We start from the raw sequence: 19,932 nt of genomic DNA on the forward strand, positions 1-19,932 counted from the left end.
TTACGAAGATAGCTTCGGGATGATGGAGGCATGTGATGGATGCGGCAAGATACTGGTTTGGAGTGCGCTGACCGCCCACATTCTAGGAGAGGAGTGTGGGCACCGTCCGTCGTAGGTCTTAGATATATATAATCCAATGGTAGTTTTATAATCATTTATTTTGTATACGAAGCGATGGTGTACGGGGGGTTTGGTGCTGCGGATGTTCGGACTTGAATGTTACCTCATTTTTGAACCGATCAAGGCTCCGAGTTGGAACAGGGCACCTGATACTCAGGCAGAAGGTTAACGTTCATCCCCGAAACAAACCAGGAATCTCGTAACGACTAGCCGCGTTCGCACCTTCCCCATGCCACCTAGAAGCCAGGCTCAGCATTCCGAACCAAGTCTTTGCACCAGTAAACAGGCATTTAGTACTCTGACAGAACTCTATTAGTTCATTAACGAGTAAAAGGCAAAGTTCGACTGGAACAAGGAATTAGTGTCGCCCAATAGGATCAAGTGATCCGTACCCCAAAAAGACTTTCGTGGATAACACCTCGCGAGCAACAAGGATTTGAAAGTCAATGCATACGATAAAGAACTGCGGAAATGACTTCCGAGAGCTGCATGACCATGACGTTATCCATGGAAGGTATGGATGATATCGATTATCGATCATCGATCACACGGACAGAAGCTCCAAATGCACCGGTACACGCCTTATACATGTACATGTAGTATAGGGTCGTCGGTACTACTAGGTAGTCCAATTGGACTTTTTTGATTTTTTTTTTGATTCGGAGTCACTTTTTGCATCTCAACATAACCATGATGGTTCCTGCTGATTAGTACGTACTTGATTCCAATTGGCACATCTTCATCAAGGGAAAAGAGCCCATCGATGGAGTTCGGACTGCCAGAGAGCGGATCATGACCACTGAGAAATGCGCGACCAGTTTAACTATTGAAAGGCACCTGGGACAGGTGAGCGACATGATCATGATAAGCTATTGCAAGCTTGCATGATGGTTCTGGTCGAAGGGGAAAATGGAATTGACCAGCGATGCAGTGAAGAGAAATGTGTCCATGCGGATACTATCCCGCCACACCATAGTATTAGTTGCTTGCTGGGTGGATAGAGAGCCGTCGCTGTAGACGGCAAACACTAGCGGACGATCAGACAACAAATAACGTGGATGGGTATATGGGATTCAACGGTGAGACCTAGTAAGACACAACGCATGACACCATAATACTGTGCGTCCAGTCATAGCATCTCTATATGTAAATATTAGTTTTGGTGAGTTAGGCACTGAGTACTGATCTTCGGTATCCGGAAACTCGAGTAGCTCAGGAGCATCCCATCGTACGTTACTCCCGATGTAAGAAGTCCCGGTTAGGTTGCGACGTGTAGCCAAGAGCCCATGGTCCACTACAAGAGCTCTTTCATCAAGTACTGTTGAGAAGTACGTTGAAGGAACGAAGATGTGAGAAGCGTCGCATATCTGCACACCACATAGTTGCTTACACCTGTGAGATCTGCATGAACTACTTTGTTGCAGTGAACCGTCCATGCGCCATATACTATCAGTGCAATACGAAAATGACATGACATACGATATTGGAGGCCAGCAGCTACATCAGCAAGCCGTGGCGACGCCCGTGAGTTGTGGTGTAGCTATACCATTGGGGAAGACTTACCAAACAAAATTTGTGGGTCTGTCATGCTTTTCATCAAGACATGTGCTCAACGATCCGTTGGGCATTCGTGAATATACGATAGCTGGTACTGGACCGAACCAGTAGGCAATCCCACACAAGCAAGGGAAGAATGTTATTATGGCGCAGTGGTCTCCGCTTGCGGAAGTCGACCATCAACGTTGAACGTTGAACGTTCAACCTCTGCAAATATTTTCATATCATTATAGTGGGTGTTCTACAACATATAGGCTCACCTTGCTGAAGATATTCTTGAAATGTCACCCTAAATTTTGAGCCTCACATATTGAACCGCCACCTTGAACCCTATCATCAGATGTCAGATTTTACTACGAAATTCATACCAACCTCCGCGTTAATATCTTTGTCTGAGAACATGCATTTCCATACGTCACCGAAACTGCCCTGGGCAGTAGCATAAGCCAATTCCTTCACGGCCTTCGCAGTAAGGTCGACCGGGCGTCTAAATCGGTTGAAAAAAAAAACTCATGTGAGCCAGCTTCATTCAAGTTGAAACTCTGCAAAAAAAAACTGCGTTACTCACTCATTATCATTGACGTCTACATCCATGTACATCGAGCTCGACGTTTCTGGTTCCAGTTGGACTTTCCGCCATTTATGGGGGCAACACACTGAGGAGCCAGGTGAGAAGGGAAAGTATTTGTCACACTGGCAGCCTAATGAGGTCGGATCTTTGAGGCCCAGGGCAGTTTGGATAACCACCAGAACGGTAATATTTGCAAGATCCCTGCCTTTGTGTTGACGTTCAAGAGCTGGCTGTAGACCAAGGCGCTGGCATTCATGGGAGTTTACCACGACCACAGGAATATGCCGTTGTACCAACATAAGGTTACTCCAAAATTCTGAATCACGTTAATCAAATTTTTAGCGTTCCCTTCTCTTTGGTCGTCCAACCTAATAGTACAACCATGTGCATCTGCAGCTCTGCGATCGATCAGCATCTCATGCGAAGAAAGTTTTGATGGCGTTGACGAATCAGCCAGATTCTCCTTCCGTCTTCGTTCAGCTCTTGCTTCAGTCAGTGGTCCCATTACAGCCCGTCTAGCAGGTGAGCACTACCCTGCTCGCGCAACCGTCGAAGTGCACGTCCGCCCGCTCTCATCAGTGCCAGGAACTGCAGATAAATCGCGATACGAGAGATCGTAGAACGCTCATGTCCTCTCGCACAAGATCCTCGCACTTTCATTCAGGTCATCGTTTCAGCCCTAAAACATCTGACCCTCGGTTATGCCCTTCTCGGAGCCGTCCAGCATTGGCTTGGTGCCTGTAGATATCGCAAGGAATCTGTGTGTCGCGCGGGAAGTAATGGTGTTGTTCAGGATCCTGATGGGGAGCAGCTTGACATGGCTAGATTGAGAGAGGTACGTCATGTTTTATTGGTAACACGTACACCTGCAACTAAGTTCGGTGTGAATGTAGTTAGCGAACACTTGGAAGTGTTTTATGATGGAGCGACATACCTTCAAGTTCACGTCTGGATCGTTATTTATGACTTTCTTAATGCGAGTGGGAGGGAGTGGAGGATTCCTGTAACCCGGTGTCTCTGTATCCACTTGCCGCTGCCAAAATGAACGATTGGGAGGTTTCCCGGACTATGGGGCGACATTAAAGAGGTGGGAAGATCTGTCGGTTGCGATTATTAGTAACCTTAACCCTAGAGGCATGCTTAATTCTGATTAACTCTGGAGCCGTCCGTCTTTGGGACGTTGGAAGGAGACGCCGAGAAACTCTATTGGAAAGGTATCCATTATCTTTGGCGTCCACGGATGTAGATGCCAATGATAAGGGATCACTTTACTAAAGATCAAAGGGGGAAGGGAAGATATCTGTCGGATTGGTAGCACCATGAGGCCAGATCTTTATAGGCCCGGGGCAGTTGGGGTACAAGAACAAGAACAATTACTAAACTTTGCGAGATTCCTGCCTTTATATCTATGCTCAAGAGGCTGCTGACTGTAGAAACCGATCGAGGCGCTACATTGACAGTATTTACCACGACTACAGGAATATGCCCAGTGCTCTGCATGTGACTCGAGTCATTGCTGTAATTAAGGGGGATGTACCGATCTCGATCATTCATTCTTATTGTGTTGCTATAAATAATTCTGTCCTGGTTCCTGGATGCTTGGCATCTAGTTGGAAGTCTAGACTCTGGACAGCCACGCCACTCTAGCTGAACCCTTACCCTTAAACAGCCGCAACTCTACGATCTGGCGACAGACTCATCAGCTGGATTCCGAATCTTCTTCCGTCCTTCTTGTTCAGGTTCGTGCCAGAGGAGTACCAACCATTTATGGGGCACCTCCGAGTCAGAGTCTGCGGCAGCACTAGGCGTTACCGTGCTCATTTTCTGTCGGACAAAGCTTAAGCTTTAAGTTTGACTACTGGCATGTCCAAGATCGTACTAGCCATGACCACGGTGCGTACACATGGAATTTCACATGCAAGAGGGACCTTATCTGCCCTACCGAAATGCAGATTTTCATAGATGAAATCTGCGACACATGCACTACCGAGAACTCAAAAGGCATTTTTGGTATTGCCCGTTCCAAATCAGTCAGAATGGAGTCTAAGTGGATCAAAAGTCACGTACGTTAAGCCATGCTTCTCTTCCATTGAAAGATCTGTAATATGATCACCGGCTGACTTTACGTGTGCACGGGTCTCCGGGCAGAAACACTGAGTTCAGGCGATTAAACGGGAATACGATAAGATGGGTCAATAACATGCCACGCACACTTCAGCGATCCTTTCGATTCAGCAGTACCCCCAACAATATTAATATTAATGTCGACTTCCATGCCATAGTTCTATCAGTTTATGTAACAACCATGGCTTGGTGATCAGATCTCAGAGCCGATTCTACTTGAACACAGCGAAGGCGCAAGTAGACATACCTTTCTTGTCTTGAGTCATCATTGCAATGTCGAGTCCTGCTCGCACACAACTGCCTAGTATCCAACTCTTGCTTAGCTAGGATTAACAACCATACTGAAATTGAAGAACCTCCGCAAGACACGCTCGACATTCTCATTTGTGAAGAAAGCGGATCTGTTCATTGGTCAATTTGATCGCTGGGACGAACATTGAGAAGACATCCCCCGATGCTGTGGGATGTACGACTGGAACAAATGTATACGGCTTGGGCAATTTGATAAATCGCCACCAGACGTTGAAAGTAAAGCTTATCGATACAGCTGGTCGGTCCAGTTCACCCCTCTTCGTGGCTATTGCTGAACTGAATTGCAGGTCTGGATGAGGGCACCGAAGGGACGGTCTCAGACAAGGAAGCTCGAAACATTTTGAAGAAGCTTCTTCGAACTCTGACGGAGCAAGGCAACGTTCATCTCATCATGTACTGTGTGCGGGGTGGGAAGAACATTCAGATACTCCGCCGGAACTACGAGTTAATCTGTTCCCAAATCAAGAGCAAAGTTCCAATTGTCCTTGTCGTCACATGTTTGGAATTTTATCGACCAGAGATGGAAGACTGGTGGAAGGTCAATGAAAAAACCATCTCAGACCTCGGGATGATCTTTGCTGGCCACGCATGTATCACCACGGTGGAAATGACAGAGCCTATGTTTGTGGAGCGCCGCAACCGGTCATACGATGCTGTCTGCAACCTCATCAAGCAGTGTCACCAAGGCACTATTCATGGGGTACCAATGTACGTTATATTCCACACTTTGTATATCGTATTTTCCTTACATTGGAAGTAGGACCCAGCGTCACAGTGAGGGGTGGTACAGGCGGGTGTTAGCTACCATTTGCTTGGCTTAGTAGTTAGTAGGGCCTTCGGCACTACCGTCATCATCCCCGACTAGGCTGACGGTGATCTTTTTCGGAGTCTGCATCTGGCCTGCATGACCCGTATATATGTCATTTCAGCTTATCTAGATGGCCAAATAAAATGTATTCATATTCCCATTCATGTGTGACCTTGGTTCTTTAGCTAAATCGACGAATTTAATTTGCACGGAACCCCAAGAAATCGATGGCCATACTTGTTTGATAGGAAAAAATGATGTAAGGCCGTCGCCGTAGACGGCAAACACTAGCGGACGATCAGACAACGGATAATGTGGATGAGCATATGCGATGTAACGGTGAGGTAAGAGATAAGATCTGCAATGTATGAGTAACGCGATATACAACGAGGATCAGTATGAGTAACCAAACATTCAACAATACCGTGCGGTGTCTAACTTGTCAGCGTTGATTACATGCGAAGACCGTAAGCCCTGGGTTAACGCATAGCATCTCTATAGTGAGACATCAAATCTCGGACATCAGCAATAGGAGGTCGCTGTGATGACTCAACCCAGCATTGCTCGATAAAGTCCCAGTGACAATCCTCGATGGCAGGGATGTCTGGACGCTTGGGCTTGACACCTTTGAGGATGGCCACGACCACCTGGTGATCACTGCGAATGTTGCAGTACGGCTGCTTGCCCGATAAAACCTAACACAAATGAGAACAAGAGCGCTGCAAATACACGTTGTCGACAGACCTGGTATGCGATGCATCCAAATGAATAAATGTCACTTTCTGGTTTTGGTGAGCTAGATGCATCCTCGGTGTCCGGAACTTCGAAGAGCTCAGGCGCAGACCATCGTACGTTACTCCTGATGTAAGAGGTCCCGTTCAGGTCGGAACATGTAGTTAAGAGCCCATAGTCTGCTACAAGAGCTCTTCCGTCTCTATTGATGAGTACATTGCTCTAAGAGGAAACGAAGACGTGAGCAGCGTCACAAATCTGCATACCACAGTTTGCTTACACCTGTGAGATCCGCATGAACTACACCCTTAGAGTGGACTAGGCACCATATACTGTCAGCTTATCTGAATGCAATGCAAAAATAACATGGCATACGATATTGAAGACCAGCAGCTACATCATCAAGCTGTTACGATGCTCGTAAGTTGCGGTGCAGCTAATAATCATTGAGGAAGACTTACCAAACCGAACTTGTGAGCCCCAGAGAGACTGTCATAGTTTTTACCAAGATACGTGCTCAAGGATCCGTTGGTCATCCATGGAAATACGATGGCTGGTACTGGAGCAAATCCGTAGGTAATCCCGCACAAGGAAAGAATGTTATCATGACGCAATAGTTTCCACTTGCAGAAGTCATCCATTAACCTCTGCAAATATTTTCATATCGTTTTCTACATCATGATCATGTCGGCGCACCTCGTTCACGATTTTCTTGAAACTGTCATCCTGGATTTCGATCCTGACACATTTAACCGCCACCTTAAAACTTATCATCAGATATCAGAATTTACTATGAAACTCATACCAACCTCCACGTTATTATCTTTGTCTGAGACCATGCATTTCCATACGTCACCGAAACTGCCCTGGGCAGTAGCATAAGCCAATTCCTTCATGACCTTCGCAGTAAGGTCGACCGGGTGTCTGAAAATTTTGGCACATGAGTCAGCTTCATTCAAGGTATTACAAGCCCGTCTACTCACTCATTATCATTGGAGCCTACATCCAGGTGTGTCGCGCCCGACGTCTCCGTTTCCGGTTGGACCTTCCGCCATTTCTTGGGCAGCACGCTCAGGCTGAAAATCCACGCGGAAAGAGTATTTATCTGTCGCCCTGGCAACGTAATGAGGTCGAAATCTTACAGGGCCGGGGCAGCTGGGATGACCACAGAACGAGAATAAATACTAGACTTTGCGAGATTCCTGCCTTTATATCGACGTTCAAGAGGCTGCTGGCTGTAGAGACCAAGGCGCTACATTGATGAGAATGTTTACCACGACTACAGGAATATGCCGTGGGCCGTGGCAGGAACGTAAAATGGTCGCAGTGGGCCAGTGGCACCGCTGTCTTGTGTAGTATCACGTACTGCTTCCGTTGTAGGCTACGTTCGAAATTCTTGAACTGCTCAAAGTTCCTTAGTCTCAGCTGTGTCCTGTACAGCATCAGAATGCACAATGTCCCAGAGACTCTGGACTTCCATGCTCTCGATTATGGTCCCAACGAATTGAGGATCTCCTGCCAACCAAATGGAATTCAATGCTCCAGTGCTCGCGCAGTAACGTTGACTATATCATAAAATTGCGGTGTCGATCAGCGATATGCCATACTTGCAGCTAATTATACGAATACAATCATGATTCGGAATCCTCGTTCCTCAGGAGTGCAGAAAATCGAGGTAAGTTCCTAATGATACAGGAAGCAATACACATACTTGAAGCATAATTTCTACATAAGTTGATATCACATCGCCTTGGCCCTTGATCATGAGAATTATTAACACTGCAGAAGACGCACTTTGTCAATAGCCACACTTTCTTTGATTACTGGCTAGTTGTAAAAGACGTAGTCGCCTAAGACTATACAGTACATAAGAAGAATGGCGTACAGCACCAACATTCAAAGCTGCATGCAGAGCTAGTACTATCTAATTATATGATCACCTTGTGATGCCGAAAGAGCTTCAAGCTCGGGTCCCAACTTAGAATCGTCTGCTTGTAGCGATTATATGCTGGTCTCAAGACATAATAACACCAAAAGCAGCCTTGAGATGGGAGGGATCGTGTTGGACCCAAGATCGAAACTTGAAATGTTGAAGACTCACTTAAACACAGTGGCTATGTTGTGTAGATTCAGAGCTCGAAAGCTCAAGGTTTCTTAGCCTCAGCTGTGTCCCCCACAGTATCAGAATGCACATAATGTGCCAGATAAGAGACTCTGGAATTCCATGCTCCTGACCGAACTTTGTAATACAACATTGATATTTGCTCTGATGGGCTCGCGCAGTAACGTTGATATATCATAAAATTTCAGTGCCAAGGCGGGGTGGCGGCGGCCATCGGATCAGCAATTATGCAGCCAATTATCCGAGTGCAATAAAACTCTCGTTCCTCAGGAGCCTAGAAAATTGAAGAGGTAAGTTCCTGATAATACAGGAAGCAATACACGTACTTCAAGGGCCTCCCAGGTTACAGGATAGTGTAACATATGAAAACCCCAACCCCGCAGGTGGGCGAGGTGTTCGTCCGCGTCATCCAGCTTCAGCGGCCGGCCTATGAAGCTCTCGCTACCAATCTTAGCTTCTTCCCAGAATCCATCTAGGACTTGAGAAGAGCATGGTGTTGGTGTAGTAGATGCTGAACGTCCTACCACAATATAGAGGATAACTTCAGTGAAGTCACCCCGTTGACACCCAAAGACTAGTAGTAAATTATACAGTCTTCTGCACACGTTTAGCAACCTTCGCTCGAGCTCTTACGCAAGTCCACACACCTCGTATCAGCGTCACATCTCGTTGCCTTCGCACATAAAAAACAGCTGCCAGACCAGCTCTCACAGCTTCGTATCCTGCCTCTGGGATCTGTAAGCCAATGAGTAAATGTCATATACAATAACGACTTAGCACGCTTAGCACTAAATCACATGTACTGTCGACATTAGGTCAGCTTACAACGACAATAAGCGAGAGAGAAAAAACTAGTATACATTGGTGGATGCTTGATTGGGTCGCGGTGCGTGTGTTGCGTTCGACGGCGCTAATAGAGACTGGAGCTGTGAAAAGCAATTGTAAGGATGTCGTACAGGCAGCGCAGTTTTCATGAGTGAGAGAAAACAGAGTCACAGAAGATATAAGGTCTAACGCTACAAACTGCATCACAATCCTCACCTGATCCAGGACCACTACCGCCAGCTTCATCGCTTGTATGGTGTTCAGAATCGTGATGAGGAGCAGCTTGAGGCTAGATGAACGAGACAGGTACGACATGTTTTATTGGTAACACGTACACCTGCAACTAAGTTCGGTGTGAACGTAGTTAGCGAACACTTGACATCGTTTTATGATGGAGCGACAGGCTGCGACACACCTTCAAGTTCACATCTGGATCACTCTTCGTGACTTTCTTAATGCGAGTGAGAGGGAGTGGAGGATTCCTGTAAGCTGGTGTCTCCTTCTCTGCTGTATCCACTTGCCGCTGCCAAAATGAACGAAGGAAATTTGAGAGGCTTCCCGGACGGGGCGAAGTTAAAGAGTAGGTGGGAAAACCTGTCGATTCAGATTATTAGTAACCTTAACCCTAGACCATGCACTGATTAGTTTCCCGTCTTTGGGACATCTAAGAAGTGTTTTTGAGACGCCGAGGCCCGAGAAACTCTATTGGAAAGTTATTCACTATCCTTGGCGTCTACATTAAGGATGTAGACGCCAATGATAATGGACCACTTTACTAAAGATCAAAGTGGGAAAGGAATATCTGTCGCATTGGTAGCGCAGTGAGGCCGGCCTGGGGGAGACATCTTGGGGGTAATCACAAGAACAAGATTACTAGGCTTTGCAATATTCCTGCCTTTATATCGACGTTCAGGGGGCTGCTGGCGGCACATTGCGTATGAGCAAAGGCATGGGAATTTACCATACAGGAACATGCCGTTGGATCAACGTAAAACAATTGTAGTACTCGCTTGTCAGGTACTGCTTCCCATACAATTGTCATGAACTGCTCAAGGTTCCGGCTATGGTCCCGGATCTCACAAAGTACTTGTGCTGAGCTTCGCACAGTTAGATATATATATTTTTACTGTCGATCAGTCTAAATTAATTATAATCATCCGAGTGCCCTCGTTCCTTGATCAAATTTCAAAATCGAAGAGGTAAGTTCCTGATAATACAGGAAGCAACTTGTATTACACGTACTTGAAGCAAATAAGTCGATATCACATCGCCTTGACTCGGTTAATCATTACTCCCACAGCCGCACACTTTCTTTGGTTCCTGAGCTACTAGTAGTTGTGAAAGACGAAGTCTCCATGGCGTCATACATGAGCAAGTTGACGAGTAAGCCACGAAACTGCGTATCACTCTTATTTAGCCAAATTCCACTCACGCCGATGCAAACTCAGAGCTACTGGTAACTAGTAATACGTACTAATTACCTTGTACTTACACTACTATGATTCCGAAAGAGCTCTGATGCTGCTACACAGCGTAGCTGTTTTGCCTGCTCCGATGACTACGGCTTAAAGGTAGAATGAGGGCAACCCTGGTTTATTGAGCTCACTCGCACTTTAAATGTCGCATTGGACGTGCTGAATTCCCTACGCAGGTACATAATGTAGAAATAACTCTTCGTCGCAGCCTGAGTCTCAATCCCATGAAACATACAGAGACTCTTGGGCGATTTCCGTACACGGAAGCGACTGCATCACGAAAATATTTTGCTTCTGCTTGGTTTCAGTCACGAATTTGGGCTACTTCCAGCGACCGTTTCCCCATGGATACACAATAGCTCGCTCACTACATATCTTGAACACCATTTCACAGAATTGACCATCAAACGAATGTACGAGCATGCCTGAGCAACGCAACGCTCGTATGTTCGTTTGATGATTGATTCTGTGAACTGGTGTCCAAGGTATGCAGTGAGTGAGCCATTGTGCCCATGGGGAAATTATCGCTGAAAGCAGCTCAAATTCGTGACTGAAACCACGCAGAAGCAAAATATTTTCGTGATGGCGGTTGCTTCCGCAAATTGCCCAGGAGTCTCTGTCAAGCGAGCATGCGTGTCACATGCAAAGGGGAAACCGAAAACGTACTTGAGTAACTCTGGCTCTCAAATCGTCACCGGCGACATCGACCCTTATAGATTTGACTGCTACCTGTCATGCGTTCAGATTACTGGACAGCCATATGTGTAGCGTTCTTACCTCCGAGCCTTGACGGGTCAGATGCAGTATAGGTGCATTTCCACACATCCCCGAAACTACCGTGCGCTATCGGATGAGGTGAGTCCTTGGATACAATCCCGTAAGGTCGAATAGGCTGCATTGAAAGTCACATGAAGAAGTGCGTTGTCACAGGGTACAATGATCATGGACTTGCCGGTTGTCGAGGGCTATCTTATCACCACCGGTGGTAGCGATAATGACAGACAGGCTGCTTCTCCACAAACGACTTCCTCCCGACCTTCGGTAACAAGGACCTGCAGTGGGATAAGAATGGAAGAATGATTTAGGTCAGTAGACTCGTGCGTTGTGCTCTTTTAACAAGGCAGGCTGAGCACAGAAACAATAAGACAATGGTATAATAGCACCTCCTTTTGTAAGTTAGTAACAGAGGCAGTGAATCAAAAGCCGTGCTAGATGTCCCCCGTTCTCTTCCGTTGAATCCGTAATATGATAGAGCATGCTGTATCCGGCTGACTCCACTCAATGGGCTTCCATACAGCAGCACTGCCCACAACAATAGTCACTTCCTTACCGCCTTAATCACCTTCTCTGGGAGTAGATTTGACAAGTCCGAGTACTAGTCTGGTTGGTAATGCTGTAGTCCGGGCTGAACGGGACACCCGTTGGAATGGGCATTAATGACCGTTCTCCCTTGGCTGCCACATCACGGCGGTAGCTACAACACTATAGTCATAAGTTATTTTTGTACTGAAACAATACACATTGCTAGAACAGAACTTCGTAGCCTGCCGCGCGTCCTATATCATTTCATTCATTTGCGGGAGACAGATTGAACAGCCATAGTACGTACTAGTCTTGCCACAGTTCTGGACACATGGCCAACACAGCTAGGTAGGAGTCGACAATATAGCAACTATGACGATAGAGTCCTGGATTTCACAGGTTGGTTCTTCTAAATCGACGATCGTGAACCCTCATTTAATGTGCACGGAACAAGAGGTGCACGTGCAACTTGGATTACTTGCCTGTTATAATTAAACATGGAGTGTGGTGAGTCGCCTAGTGCTTCATGTGCAATTCTAAATGAACGGACATACCCTCAGTCTTGGATATGAGATTGAGAGAAAACGACGAGCGCCCAAAGTGAGCATTTCGGGAGCAATCGGGATACGAATAACGAACGTTGAGGTGGCAGTTTACTATTACCTCAATACCCAACACCTTTCACCATAAGTTGGAACGAACATACAAGGTCCTCGAAAATAATACTTCAGACACTCCAATTTCTGAATCGGGCAACATCACTTGGAGTATCTCCCACGAGTTCTCATTCCTCACTCGAATCAACAAACCGGTGAGACCTCAGCGGCATCAGGCTGACTTAATTCAGATGGATAGCCTGCCAGATTTAACTGGCCACTTTTTTTCGGAGGCCTGGGGGACGTCTGGCGATGTACATGGAAAAGGAATGCTAGCATTATCGTAGTAGGTGCGTCCTGATTTCCATGTTCGAGTCTGATGAAGACACAGGTAGCTGTGAAGTCAAACAGGAATCAAGCAGAAGAGGATGCCAACAACAAAAGTAAGATGCGTCAGCGTGCTCCATACAATTCAGTGTTGCTTATTGGTTGTTATAGAGGCTTCGCTGTGGGCTCAAGGTTTGGTCGAGACTTACACGATACATCGTCCCACTGTACGCCACTGTATCAAGCTTTGGCCAATTCGTTGCCTTGGTTTGTCCCTGGTATGACAACGGATCGCTTTCAAGTTATCTGGGATCCCATGTTCAAACCGTGTCCATAATCAACTGTTTCCAGCTGGTATGTCTTGCATGATCTGTCTGAAAACGTACTCATGCCTTCGCATCTAAGTGATATTTCTGCGGGTCTTCAACACCGTAAGTGACTTGCTCAGTTTTGCAGCATAGTCGATAATGGTTCTTTGCCTCATTTCACTCGTGCTCTGCTGTCCAGGGTGATCTTACTGGGATGGAGTTCGCGGGCATGTCTTCTTTCATGTCTGCCCTGGATGACACTGTGCTGAATGGCACCCGAACTTCTTGCAATTCTCGAAGAAGGCATAATCCCCGAAGGTGTATTTTTTCCAGGTTTGCCCAAGATTACGCATCTTCATCACTGAGTCTCACCCTTACACCAGGTATTGACGGGAAACCCACCCTACTCCGAGTTCAAGCGAGCGCACAGGTTGTGGTCGCAGTTTCTCTTGGAACAAAACCTTCGCATCCTAAGTTTCATGTGATCATTGGTCGCCATTGAAGTTTTATTCTGAATTGCTGGTCCATCGAGGACTGTAGATCGTCCTGTCAGCAGGTAGATGAATACACATCTAAGGCTAGCTTCACCTCTTACAGCCTGATACATCATCTCCTGACTAATCTCTTGAGTCTGGCTTACCATCATGTCTGTCTGTACAGACTTGACTTCTTATTCTCGTGCAACAAAACCGAGTCCTGTATTCTCGAATAGTCAGGACCACATAATAATAATAATGACCGCAACCCTTGATCCGGTATAACTTATAAGTGGGCAACTCACATCGGTTATCGGTCCTAGGCTATCATCTGACTTGAAGTTACGCAATATTCCGAGCTCAAGACCATCAACATCAAGAAGTTTAAGCAGCAAATGATGTCCGATACGTCGTGCAGTGTGCTGCTGCAGTACATCTCCCTGTATCACGATCTTTTGTTCGCTGATGGTGTTCCCGCAGAGAGGTATCGATGTCATGATGGTCAGTACCTATCAATCCATGGACTGAACATTCTACCAGGAACTCGATACGCGCGGCCACACTGCTATCCTTGTGACCACTTCACCGAATATGTTGCGAGCTTCGACGCTAGCCCGTGGACAAGCTTCGCCAACGAGCCACCTGCTGGCCAGCTTCATTTTGCATTTCCAGAGGTCATGAACTTCGCTGCTTCCTTGCTTACTGACGTCGTAAAGATCCCTCCTTCATACTATTCCAGCACCAGGGCGATGAAATTAACAAGAACTGTCATGCCGACGACTACCTCATGCAGCAGTAGCTCAACAGCACTAGCATGACGCTGAACGGTGCTCTCGACACGGTCGCACAGACCATCTACAGCACTGATTGCCCAGGGAAAGACGCCTGTCACATGGGAAGGTACGTGTCGTGTTTCTTCCTTTGAAATTGAATAGAAACGGTCGTTCACAAATGGCCCTCGACTAGAATATCACACTCTCAAACCAGACTATTGTGATGTGAGATCATGATCTGACTTCGCTGATTCAACTTTATTGAATGGCTTTGGATTTCTTCTGCAGATGCTGCAGTATGGCAAGAAGGGGTTTCAGGATCGTCCAAGCACTATCAAATCACTTCTACCTGGTTAGTTGACGAGTCCGTTTATAGAATATAATGTCCTTATTATCCTAGGATTATGGTGCTGGTGAGGGACTGGGAGACGACCCAATTGGGTTGGTCTTCATCTTGTCGAATACACTCGATCTGAACTGACATTCCTTGTGAGAACAGAAATGGCTGGTGCGACCCCTTCAAAAGCTAGTCCAAGGTAAGTATGAATGTTGAGGATAGCCACGCATCTCACAATGTCCCGTTAGGCATATACCTTTTATTCGTTGGCAAACTTGACCGAGGCGCAGTACGAACTCGTTGTCGGAGGTGAACACAATCTAGTCTCGAGGTTAAATCAACCTTTCTGACCAATCTGCAGGCAAGAAAATTCTATGGATTGAATAGTCTGGTCCCCAAAATGTTGACCCAATCGTGTGGCCACGCGCTGCATCATCAGCAGAAATTTTCTGGAGTGGGAAGCAGCCCATTGGCGCTGCACTCAACGTCACCGAGGCACTTCCTCGTTTGCATGTAAGTAGTGTTTCTTGATGTGGAAGTACTTGGACGTCAGGTACAGGATGGTACAACGTGGCATCAATGCCATCCCACTCCAGCCGCAGTTGTGTGTGCTGCGACTGGATGCATGCGATATATACGCTTGATTTAGAACTTGATCCATCTTTTCACGATTGGTCTTGGCTTTAATCAGTCTGCGCCGTTGCTTACAAGATGTGTACAGCTCTCGTTCACCTGACTTATGATATGTCAAGAAATTTATGCCTCTGCTCTGCGAGAAGTCACGCCAGAAGTTGATGAAATGTTCGAGTGATGCACTGAACAATGATTCATGAAGTATCCACATTTTTGGCAATAAATTGTATCCGTGCTACGCGTGTATACTATATGTAGCTAGTTCACATTGATATCTTGGCTGGAATGTCCCACGTAGGCAATGTTACATAAAACCTTGTTTTGAGTTCTGACCTACCGTACCCCAGTGATGCATCGAGCTTTACTTGTTCCCGAAGTCCTCCTAGAGATATTCACCTATGTATCACCTACTCAAACAACATCGACCCCGAAATCGCTTGCAGCGCTTGCAAGGACATGCAAAATCTTCCACGAGCCTGCGATGGATTTGCTGTGGACTGAAATCCATGGGTTGGAAGCACTGCTAGGCTGTGTAGCGAGGTTACATCCACTGATATATCATGGTAGTATAAGGGTCAGTGCACGACTTCATTACGCTTTGTTTGTTTCTTTTCGGCTCACCGAGCATCTACATAATAGTGGGACAAACCCTGGACGAAAGGTGTCGAGCCATTATCTGCTCATGAGATCCCTCAATTTCTGCGTCACTCCTCCCGCATACGCAAATTAAAGATACAATCTGAACATCCGTACCTTCTCTCTGTCATCCCCGCCGAGGCATGCATATTTCCGGGGCTGAAGTCATTAAGTCTTACCACCGTATATTTGGACCTCTTTCTGCCTCACATGCTGCACCGATGTCATCTATTGGACGTCGACAAGGGTCTGCAATCTTTTGTGACACGTTGCATTGCTCTGGAGCATTTATGCATCTACACTCCTGAATGGCTCCTGGTTGACAGTATAGCAAATCAGATGTCATTGCTATCCGATAGGATTCATTGGTGCACGCGGCTTGTAACTCTTTGTTGTCCAATGCTCGACTGGGCAACATGGAAGCACCTCTCCTCCCTCCCTACTCTTCTCAAATTGAGAATTGAGCAAGGATGTCGTGACCCTCCTTCGCTGTCAAAACGAGACATCGTGGATCTATCAATCCTTAATATCACAAGTCTTTCCTTTCAAGAAATCTATTATGTTGCAGATATCATCACAGTCATGCAACACTCGGAATTTCCCTCGCTGAAAGAGTTCGAGTTTAGAGCCAAATATATCTCTCCAGAAGATGCCGAGCAACTCTTTCATGCTCTGTCTCGCTGCAAAGCGTGTCAGACTCTAGAAGAAATCACCTTTTGTTCTCTTAAGGAGACATACTTTGTAACCCCAAACAGCGAGCCTTTGACACCAATTCCGCATTTCCTTTGCTTTACGCAGCTCCGAACCCTGGAGCTCACATTTTATAATTCCTGCATCCACCTGGATAATGACATGCTCTTGCAAGCCATGTCTACTTGGCCGCACATCCGCACTCTGGAAATCAATGATTCAGGCGACTATGCTTCTTCTTCCAAAGTCTCCCTCCGTGGATTATTCACAGCGCTCCGTCTATGTCCAGAATTGCATACACTACGAGTTTCAATCAATCTTGCAACTATCGACATCGATCCTGATGCCGAGCCAATACAACATACCTCCCTACGATCATTGGCTTTAGACTTATCCGAGTCTCAAACAACAGATGCTGAAACTATCGCTCGCATTATTTCCGCCTGGCTCCCTTGTGTCGACCAAGTTACAAACATATATGGTTTGAGCTGGGTTGAAGTCAATAGGTATCTTAGATCTTTGAGAACGGCTACTGCGCCGTATGTTGCGGGAGCCTCCTAGAATAATTGAGTTCGGAATATCTTCACGTCCGGGAATGTTGCTACATACCTTCGAGTTCTTTCGTTCTTTCGTTATCATTGTCGTCACTGTTATAAACTACTGTACTAGTATCTCTGCATAATCGCCAACAACCCACCGGTTCACTGTCATTAGTGCGATTTCCAACATGATTACATGCGCCATCTGAGCTCCACCGTTCACTGTGCTCGACGGTCCCTTCCTCATGTGTACCTTTTGATATCCGTGTCTGTAACAGCCATGTGACTGCACAACACAACACATGCTTGATAGAATTCAACAACTACGTAGAAGGATACATCCATTCAAATGTCTAGATCGACACTAAGACATCCGATCGATCTGTACATGCGATGAGCGAAATGAACCCGAAAGGCATGGACAAGGCGATGCGGATCAATGCCGCTGAGTTTCCGCTTGCTGGTTAGGCTTTTGGACCTCCAAAGCATCATATACATATCTCCAAGGGTGGAGGTGTACTACATAGTCGACATATGACAGTCATGGCCTGGGACATGCCGGCGATAGGACATCTTATCTAGGCACCCGAACACGTCAACGCTGCGACGTTTTTGCTGATTTTTCTTGTTTGCGCAGCCATACATCTCCTTCTCCACAGGCCTATTTCCATATTTGCGTGGACGGTGGAGGGCTATACTATGCACACCTGGAAAACGGATCATCATCATCACATACAACCAATGATCAATACATTTCCTACCGTTGAACGTTGACCCCTCCCCCATACTCCTGGGGCGCTAACCATTTCCTACCACTCACTTGCCCTGCAATACCCACACGCTGTTTGGTGCTCTTCCCCCGTGCGCATTCCAGGACCCACCATCCAGAATTTGCTTGTAGCATGACAACATTTCTGGACGCCTTTTTTCCGTCTCAAATGAAAACAAAACCGAGCGGTTGCCAAACGGTCCCTAACTCCGCATTAATTCATCCCAGTAAGTTGCCTTTCCATTACCTTCACCTCGTATCTAATTAGGTTTATTTCCAATTGTAGCACTCCCCTGAAAACACTCGACATTCCAAACAACGGTATGCATTGCCTTGCCTGTTACTTTCGAGATCTCTACATTGGCTTTCTCTACCCATTGATAGTTCCACCTCCCTCGAAGTAGCAAATGAAGTCAAAGGTGAATTTTGGCTATCAAGGCGGCCTCGTATCAAGCAAACATCACATCCCCTAGATTGCATTTTGCTCAATAAGGAACTACTTCGTCGAATATCTAGCGACTTTGTTATACAAGATAATAATCTAGGACCTTCACAAAGGACATGCATGGTGCGTCCTCACATTCGTGCACGTGAAATCCTTTTTGCATCTTGAACAAATAGCCACAATCTTCTTCTCATGCACCTCGTTAATGTGACGACCGAGGCCATCCTTGCTGATGAATTTCGGACACTTGTCCCAGGGGCATTTTACTCTGGGGCGTCCTACTTTGACTTTTGTTCGGCCAGTTTGCACAACAGAACCAAGCTGTTGGGCAGCGGACTCACACACGGGATCGGACGTGCCATCGACATCGAGCGATAAATCTAGGGGTACATTGTAAACTTCTCAACGAATAGCTAGGAATGATAGCAAATTCACCGAAGCGAGCACCCACACCCTCTGATGACGATTCCGTGGCATCCATACCATAGGATGCCGTGAAGTCCTCAGAGTATATACTATGCTGATGTGTTACATAATCATTGTTAACAAAACCACAGGTGCCGTTGAGCAATAAGCCTGTATACGGTAAGTGTTTAAAAGAAAGTTTGCATATACAGCAACTTACCTTCTGTACCTTCATGGCACCGATCCCGTGACCCTGTACGAGGGTGCAGGCTGTGGCACGAGGTAGGGGTCGTGCGAGGATATAGATGGTGGAATACCATTAAGGCTATTGAGTCCAGCTTGGGAGTCGACGATGCCATCACGTCCACCCGAATGCTTAACTGTGATAGGAGGACTGCGAGCGCCGTAGCGCAATGGGCCTGTACACGGTAAGCATTTGAAGGAAAGACTGCTTATAAAGCAACTTACCTGTTGTACCCCCTGACAACGATCTGATGACCCCGGACGATGTTCCATGGAATGCTGCAGGCTGTAGCATGATTTGGCTATCATCAAGCGACGTAATGGCATCAAGGTCATTGACTCCAGCTTGAGAGTCGACGGTGCTATCATGTCCACCTGAATGCTCCATTGTGAAACCTGACTGGCAATTGCAAATGAGATTCTTGACGCTGCGAATCTCCTGCATTGCCTCACGCATGCCATGGTCTGACACGTCAAGGCGGCGCTCTAACATGTCAATGCGCTGGTCTAACATGTCAAGGCGGAGGATGCACTCAAGAATTGACTGGAGTGTTAAATACTGGTCAGGTGGAGTTGATGTGCATGAATCCATGTTTTTGTTTATGATGCAGCCTAATGTATGAGCGAGTGCGAATGAGGGGAGAATACTTGCAGCAGTTGGAAAATTGAACGGCTTTTTATGTTCATTCCACTGGCCCGTCTGGCAGGTGCAATCTGGCCTGTGGCTCATGGCAAGTTTTCGCATACCGCACTTTGGTTGGTCAACAGAATGTTAACCCAGTGAATCATCGGTGCCACCCTCCGCTT

General features: G+C 46.5%; 8 protein-coding genes across 8 annotated transcripts; 2 read left to right on the plus strand and 6 right to left on the minus strand.

Annotated features, from left to right (window-relative positions):
• Positions 1–478: 478 nt before the first annotated feature.
• HD556DRAFT_1315097 (uncharacterized protein) lies at positions 479–3,092 on the minus strand (the record flags this gene model as incomplete). Its single annotated transcript, XM_041301077.1, has 11 exons — positions 479–605; positions 839–919; positions 1,303–1,487; positions 1,511–1,566; positions 1,684–1,701; positions 1,761–1,884; positions 1,938–1,952; positions 1,985–2,007; positions 2,046–2,164; positions 2,246–2,564; positions 2,942–3,092. The coding sequence occupies 11 exons, from the start codon at positions 3,090–3,092 to the stop codon at positions 479–481; spliced, it is 1,218 nt and encodes a 405-aa protein (XP_041151889.1).
• Positions 3,093–3,095: 3 nt separating this feature from the next.
• On the minus strand, positions 3,096–3,296 carry HD556DRAFT_1251384 (uncharacterized protein; the record flags this gene model as incomplete). The annotated part of the gene is made up of 1 exon (XM_041299011.1): positions 3,096–3,296. A coding segment is annotated over one exon (201 nt), but the record flags the coding sequence as incomplete, so codon positions are not given.
• Positions 3,297–4,777: 1,481 nt separating this feature from the next.
• Positions 4,778–5,444, plus strand: HD556DRAFT_1251383 (uncharacterized protein; the record flags this gene model as incomplete). Its single annotated transcript, XM_041299010.1, has 2 exons — positions 4,778–4,922; positions 4,972–5,444. Coding segments are annotated over 2 exons (618 nt in total), but the record flags the coding sequence as incomplete, so codon positions are not given.
• A 527-nt stretch (positions 5,445–5,971) lies between these two features.
• Positions 5,972–6,880, minus strand: HD556DRAFT_1251376 (kinase-like domain-containing protein; the record flags this gene model as incomplete). The annotated part of the gene is made up of 5 exons (XM_041299008.1): positions 5,972–6,187; positions 6,237–6,446; positions 6,505–6,542; positions 6,600–6,630; positions 6,686–6,880. Coding segments are annotated over 5 exons (690 nt in total), but the record flags the coding sequence as incomplete, so codon positions are not given.
• A 2,655-nt stretch (positions 6,881–9,535) lies between these two features.
• On the minus strand, positions 9,536–9,724 carry HD556DRAFT_1251382 (uncharacterized protein; the record flags this gene model as incomplete). Its single annotated transcript, XM_041299009.1, has 1 exon — positions 9,536–9,724. A coding segment is annotated over one exon (189 nt), but the record flags the coding sequence as incomplete, so codon positions are not given.
• A 1,460-nt stretch (positions 9,725–11,184) lies between these two features.
• On the minus strand, positions 11,185–12,281 carry HD556DRAFT_1315100 (uncharacterized protein; the record flags this gene model as incomplete). The annotated part of the gene is made up of 6 exons (XM_041301078.1): positions 11,185–11,262; positions 11,313–11,375; positions 11,424–11,489; positions 11,650–11,698; positions 11,989–12,120; positions 12,256–12,281. 6 exons carry the CDS (start codon positions 12,279–12,281, stop codon positions 11,185–11,187), a joined length of 414 nt encoding a protein of 137 aa, XP_041151894.1.
• Positions 12,282–14,726: 2,445 nt separating this feature from the next.
• On the plus strand, positions 14,727–17,285 carry HD556DRAFT_1464209 (uncharacterized protein; the record flags this gene model as incomplete). The annotated part of the gene is made up of 6 exons (XM_041308318.1): positions 14,727–14,780; positions 14,829–14,873; positions 14,928–14,964; positions 15,014–15,054; positions 15,153–15,278; positions 16,038–17,285. 6 exons carry the CDS (start codon positions 14,727–14,729, stop codon positions 17,283–17,285), a joined length of 1,551 nt encoding a protein of 516 aa, XP_041151895.1.
• Positions 17,286–18,292: 1,007 nt separating this feature from the next.
• On the minus strand, positions 18,293–19,717 carry HD556DRAFT_1315102 (uncharacterized protein; the record flags this gene model as incomplete). The annotated part of the gene is made up of 6 exons (XM_041301079.1): positions 18,293–18,426; positions 18,819–18,857; positions 18,913–18,997; positions 19,103–19,152; positions 19,200–19,301; positions 19,351–19,717. 6 exons carry the CDS (start codon positions 19,715–19,717, stop codon positions 18,293–18,295), a joined length of 777 nt encoding a protein of 258 aa, XP_041151896.1.
• Positions 19,718–19,932: the final 215 nt, after the last annotated feature.

The sequence above is a fragment of the Suillus plorans genome (genome assembly GCF_016647745.1).
Source record: "Suillus plorans strain S12 chromosome Unknown HD556scaffold_149, whole genome shotgun sequence".
NCBI lineage: Eukaryota > Fungi > Basidiomycota > Agaricomycetes > Boletales > Suillaceae > Suillus > Suillus plorans.